At 39.9% G+C, this 6,561-nt stretch overlaps 1 protein-coding gene and 1 non-coding gene across 2 annotated transcripts; both read right to left on the reverse strand.

Annotated features, from left to right (window-relative positions):
- Positions 1-474: 474 nt before the first annotated feature.
- On the reverse strand, positions 475-581 carry LOC113632440 (U6 spliceosomal RNA). Its single transcript, XR_003437809.1, has one exon. It is a non-coding gene; the product is annotated as a U6 spliceosomal RNA (small nuclear RNA).
- Positions 582-5,796: 5,215 nt separating this feature from the next.
- LOC113632258 (40S ribosomal protein S26-like) lies at positions 5,797-6,245 on the reverse strand. Its single transcript, XM_027129237.1, has one exon. It carries the CDS (start codon positions 6,221-6,223, stop codon positions 5,939-5,941), a length of 285 nt encoding a protein of 94 aa, XP_026985038.1. The 5' UTR covers positions 6,224-6,245; the 3' UTR covers positions 5,797-5,938.
- Positions 6,246-6,561: the final 316 nt, after the last annotated feature.

Below are 6,561 nucleotides of genomic sequence, written 5' to 3' on the forward strand. Positions count from 1 at the left end.
TGTGTGTGTGTGTGTGTGTGTGTGTGTGTGTGTGTGTGTGTGTGTATATACCCCCACATTTATATGTACCACATTTTTATTCTTTTAATCTGTCCACGGGTATTTTGGTTGTTTCCCTGTCTTGGCTGTAGTAAATAGTACTGCTATGAACATACGGGTGCATGTACCTTTTCAATTAGAGTTTTGTCTGGGTATACGCTCAGGAACGGTATTGCTGGATCATATGGCAATTCTATTCTTAGGTTTGTTTTTCTTTTAACATCTTTATTGGAGTATAATTGCTTTACAATGGTGTGTTAATTTCTGCTTTATAACAAAGTGAATCAGCTATACATATACATATATCCCCATATCTCCTCCCTCTTCTGTCTCCCTCCCACCCTCCCTATCCCACCCCTCTAGGTGGTCACAAAGCACCGAGCTGATCTCCCTGTGCTATGTGGCTGCTTCCCACCAGCTATCTATTTTACATTTAAAAATGTGGAATGCTTCACGAATTTGCATGTCATCCTTGTGCAGGGGCCATGCTAATCTTCTCTGTATTGTTGCAATTTTAGTATATGTGCTGTGGAAGCGTGCACTATTCTTAGTTTTTTGAGGAAGCTCCATGCTTTTTTCCATAGTGGCTGTACCAGTTTACATTCTCACCAACAGTGAAGGAGGGTTCCCTTTTCTCCACACCCCCTTCAGCATTTGTTATTTGTAGAAAAAGGTTTTAAGTTTGATTAGGACCCATTTGTTTATTTTTGCTTTTATTTCTTTTGCTTGGGAGACTGATCTGAGAAAATGTTGCTACAATTTATGTCCGAGAATGTTTTGGCTACGTTCTCTTCTAGGAGTTTTATGGTGTCATGTCTTATATTTAGGTCTTTAAACCATTTTGAGTTTGTTTTCGTATATGGTGTGAGAGACTGTTCTAATTTCATTGATTTACATGTATCTGGCCAGCTTTCCCAACACGATTTGCTAAAGAGACTGTCTCTTTTCCATTATATTCTTGCCTCCTTTGTTGTAGATTAACTGACTGTAGGTGTGTAAGGTTATTTCAGGGCTCTCTGTTCTCTTTCATTGATCTAAATGTCTGTTTTTGTGCCAAAACTACACTGTTTCGATTACTGTAGCTTTGTAGTATAGTCTGAAGCTTGGGAGGGTTATGACTCCTGCTTTGTTCTTTTTCCTCAGGATGGCTTTGGCAATCCTGTGTCTTCTTCTTCCTTTTTTTTTTTTTTCATCGTGGCCCAGAGAGCCCTTCAAAATGGATTTCTTTATTTACCTGCCATGGATAAGCTTTGAGACACTGCGGACACCCCAAAATTATATGCTAATGTTTTAACGTTGTTTATTGAACTAAAATAATGTGCATACATAGTTTAAAATATATATACATATACTAGAAGGCTTGTAATGAAAAAAGCAATTTCTGACCCACTCTTTAGAGGCAATAGCCTCAACTCTTTTAGATATACATCCAGATTAGATCCATATATCTAAATAAATGAGTATACTACTAATTTATTTTTCCACTTTGCTTTAAGGTTTAATTAAATATCACCTATTTCTGTGATAGCAACATCTATATAGATAACATGAGGCCAATAAAATTGCATAGGATTCTGAAAGTCACACTAGTGTATATCTCCCTGGTATTGTCACAACACTAAGAAGCCAAAAGGAGAAGAAACATGGTATCAGGAGCAATTTGTTTTGTACATCTCACATGGTACAGTTTGTGATAAGTTTATGGAAAAGTCAGGTTGCGCTCCTTTTTTTTTTTTTTTGACATTTGTTTTCTTTTATCAACATAGATGTCAGTTTATTTTCTTTTTCTTTTTTTCCGAAACTTTCTATTTTTTTTTTTTTTGAAGATGTTGGGGGTAGGAGTTTATTTATTTATTTTTTCTGTATTGGGTCTTCGTTTCTGTGCGAGGGCTTTCTCTAGTTGTAGCAAGCGGGAGCCACTCTTCATCGCGGTGCGCGGGCCTCTCACTATCACGGCCTCTCTTGTTGCGGAGCACAGACTCCAGACGCGCAGGCCCAGTAGTTGTGGCTCACGGGCCTAGTCGCGCTGCGGCATGTGGGATCCTCCCAGACCAGGGCTCGAACCCGTGTCCCCTGCATTAGCAGGCAGATTCTCAACCACTGCGCCACCCGGGAAGCCCTATTTTCTTTTTTTTAATACAGCAGGTTCTTATTAGTCATCAATTTTATACACATCAGTGTATACATGTCAATCCCAATCGCCCAATTCATCACCCCCCCACCCCCACCCCCCCTCCACTTTCCTTGCTTGGTGTCCATACGTTTTTTTCTCTACTTCTGTTTCTCAATTTCTGCCTTGCAAACCCGTTCTTCTGTACCATTTTCTAGGTTCCACATATATGCGTTAGTATATGATGTTTGTTTTTTGCTTTCTGACTTAATCACTCTGTATGACAGACTCTAGATCCATCCACGTCTCAACAAATGACCCAATTTTGGTCCTTTTTATGGCTGAGTAATATTCCACTGTATATATGTACCACTTCTTCTTCTTCCATTTGTCTGGCGATGGGCATTTAGGTTGCTTCCATGACCTGGATATTGTAAATAGTGCTGCAATTAACATTGGGGTGCATGTGTCTTTTTGAATTATGGTTTTCTCTGGGTATATGCCCAGTAGTGGGATTGCTGTATCATATGGTAATTTTATTTTTAGTTTTCTAAGGAACCTCCATACTGTTCTCCATAGTGACTCTATCAATTTACATTCCCACCAACAGTGCAAGAGGGTTCCCTTTTCTCCATACCCTCTCCAGCATTTGTTCTTTGTAGATTTTCTGATAATGCCTATTCTGACTGATGTGAGGTGATATCTCATTGTAGTTTTGATTTGCATTTCTCTAATAATTAGTGATGTTGAGCAGCTTTTCATGTGCTTCTTGGCCATTTGTATGTCCTCTTTGGAGAAATGTCTATTTAGGTCTTCTGCCCATTTTTGGATTGGGTTGTTTGTTTTCTTAATATTGAGCTGCATGAGCTGTTTATATATTTTGGAGATTAATCTTTTGTCTGTTGATTCATTTGCAAATATTTTCTCCCATTCTGAGGGTTGTCGTTTTGTCTTGTTTATTGTTTCCTTTGCTGTGCAAAAGCTTTTAAGTTTTATTAGGTCCTATTTGTTTATTTTTGTTTTTATTTCCATTACTCTAGGAGGTGGATCAAAAAAGATCTTGCTCTGATTTATGTCAAAGAGTGTTCTTCCTATGTTTTCCACTGAGAGTTTTATAGCGTCCAGTCTTACATTTAGGTCCCTAATCCATTTTGAGTTTATTTTTGTGTATGGTGTTAGGGAGTGTTCTAATTTCATTCGTTTACATGTAGCTGTCCAGTTTTCCCAGCACCACTTATTAAATAGACTGTCTTTTCTCCATTGTATATCCTTGCCTCCTTCTCCATTGAATCTGAATGAGATCCTTGCCGGGTAGAGTAATCTTGGTTGTAGGTTCTTCCCTTTCATCACTTTAAGGATATCATGCCACTCTCTTCTGGCTTGTAGAGTTTCTGCTGAGAAATCAGCTGTTAACCTTATGGGAGTTCCCTTGTATGTTATTTGTCATTTTTCCCTTGCTGCTTTCAATCATTTTTCTTTGTCTTTAATTTTTGCCAATTTATTACTATGTGTCTCGTCATGTTTCTCCTTGCGTTTATCCTGTATGGGACTCTCTGTGCTTCCTGCACTTGTGTGGCTATTTCCTTTCCCATGTTAGGGAAGTTTTTGACTATAATCTCTTCAAATATTTTCTTGGGTCCTTTCTCTCTCTCTTCTCCTTCTGGGACCCCTATAATGCGAATGTTGTTGCGTTTAATGTTGTCCCAGAGGTCTCTTAGGCTGTCTTCATTTCTTTTCATTCTTTTTTCTTTATTCTGTTACGCAGCAGTGAATTCCACCATTCTGTCTTCCAGTCACTTATTCATTCTTCTGCCTCAGTTATTCTGCTATTGGTTCCTTGTAGTGGAGTTTTCATTTCAGTTATTGTATTGTTCATCTCTGTTTGTTTGTTCTTTAATTCTTCTAGGTCTTTGTTAAACATATATTGCATCTTCTCGATCTTTGCCTTCATTCTTTTTCCGAGGTCTGGATCATCTTCACTATCATTATTCTGAATTCTTTTTCTGGAAGGTTGCCATCTCCACTTCATTTAGTTGTTTTTCTGGCCTTTTATCTTGTTCCTTCATCTGATACATAGCCCTCTGCCTTTTCATCTTGTCTATCTTTCTGTGAAAGTGGTTTTTCTTCCACAGGTTGCAGGATTGTCATTATTCTTGCTTCTGCTGCCTGCCCTCTGGTGGATGAGGCTATCTAAGAGGCTTGTGCAAGCTTCCTGATGGGAGGGACTGGTGGTGGGTAGAGCTGGCTGTTGCTCTGCTGGGCAGAGCTCAGTAAAACTTTAATCCACTTGATGGCTGATGGGTGGGGCTGGGTTCCCTCCCTGTTGGTTGTTTGGCCTGAGGTGACCCCACACTGGAGCCTACCTGGGCTCTTTGGTGAGGCTAATGGCAGACTCTGGGAGGGCTCACTCCAAGAAGTACTTCCCAGAACCTCTGCTGCCAGTGTCCTTGTCCTCACGGTAAGCCACAGCCACCCCCCCTGCCTCTGCAGGAGACCCTCTGACACTAGCAGGTTGATCTGGTTTAGTTCCCCCCTGGGGTCACTGCTCCTTCCCCTGGGTCCCGATGCGCACACTACTTTGTGTGTGCCCTCCAAGAGTGGAGTCTCTGTTTCCCCCAGTTCTGTCAGTGTCTTGCAATCAAATCCCGCTAGCCTTCAAAGTCTGATTCTCTAGGAGTTCCTCCTGCTGTTGCCGGACCCCCAGGTTGGAAGCCTGACGTGGGGCTCAGACTCTTCATTCCAGTGGGTGGACTTCTGTGGTATGAGTGTTCTCCAGTTTGTGAGTCACCCACCCAGCAGTTATGGGATTTGATTTTATTGTGATTGTGCCCCTCCTCCCGTCTCATTGTGGCTTCTCCTTTGTCTTTGGATGTGGAGTACATTTTTTGGTGAGTTCCAGTGTCTTCCTGTTGATGATTGTTCAGCAGTTAGTTGTGATTCTGGTGTTCTCACAAGAGGGAGTGAGAGCACATCCTTCTACTCCATCATCTTGGTTCAGGGCTCAATCCTGTGTCTTCTATGTCATAAAAATTTTAGTATTATTTGTTCTAGTTCTGTGACAAATGTCATGGGTATTTTGATAGGGATTGCATTATGCTTTGGGTAGTGTGGCCATTTTAATGATATTTATTCTTCCAATTGAAGAGCATGGTATATCTCTCCATTTCTTTAAATCATCTTCAATTTCTTTTATCAGTGTTTTACAGTTTTCAGTATATATGTATTTCATCTCCTTGGTTAAGTTTATTCCTAAGTATTTTTTTTATATGATTTTAAACAGTATTTTTTTTTACTTTCTCTTTCTGATATTTCATTGTTAGTGTAAAGAAATGCAACAGATTTCTGTATATTAATCTTGTATCTTGCTAGATTCATTTATTCTAATAGTTTTTGTATGAAGACTTTAGGGTTCTCTACATAAAGTATTATGTTATCTGCAAATAGGGGCAGTTTTACCTTTCCCTTCCAATTTGGATACCATTTATTTCGTTTTCTTGTTTGATTGCTGTGGCTAGGACTTCCAATACTATGTGAAATAGAAGTGGTGTAAGTGGGATCCTTGCCATGTTCCTGAATTTAGCAGGAAGGCTTTCAGCTTTCCACCATTGAGTATTATGTGGCTGTGGGTTTGTTGTAAATGGCTTTTCTTTTTTTTTTAAAGTATAATTTCCACTTTATTGTCTTTCCAGGGAACAGTATTTCTTTAGTCTTTAAGGACTTAGCTCCTTACATGGGCTTTGGTGGAGGTCGTGGGGCAGCACCAGCAGGTCTAAATCAGGGTGGAGTTTTTCAGTCCTTCCGGGCTTCCCGAGAACGATTCCTGACTACCTTGCTGTGAATGGCACAACTCATGCAGTAATGCAGTTTCATATACAGCTTAGGAAGCACATAGGTGTCGAAAACACTCACTTCGGAAATGTCCCTGACAGCTGCAGCCTCTACGATGTTCCGAATGATGAACTTCTTAATGGCCTTATCGTTGGGCACACAACGGGCACTGTTGGTACAGCGAATAGGCTGCACGTGGCCACGTCCCTTTTTGGCATGACCATTGTTCCTTCTTTTCTTGGTCATCTTGGAAGCAAGGAGGTGAAAGAGCATAAATGGCTTTTAATATGTTCCCTCTATATCCACTTTGGTGAGAGGTTTTTTTTTTGTTTAATCATTAATGGATGCCGAATTTTGTCAAATGACTTTTTCTGCATCTATTGAGATGATCATGTTTTTCTTATCTTTCCTTTTGTCAATGTGGTGTAGCACATTGATTGCTTTGCTTATGTTGAACCATCCTTGTGCAACTGGAATGAATCCAACTTGATCATGGTGTACAATCCTTTTAATATATTGTTGGATTCAGTTTGCTGATATTTTGTTGTGGATTTTTGCATCTATATTTATCAAAGATATTGGAC

Source organism: Aethalodelphis obliquidens, unplaced genomic scaffold (genome assembly GCF_003676395.1).
Source record: "Aethalodelphis obliquidens isolate GAN/ISIS:26980383/991018 unplaced genomic scaffold, ASM367639v1 scaffold36, whole genome shotgun sequence".
Lineage (NCBI taxonomy): Eukaryota > Metazoa > Chordata > Mammalia > Artiodactyla > Delphinidae > Aethalodelphis > Aethalodelphis obliquidens.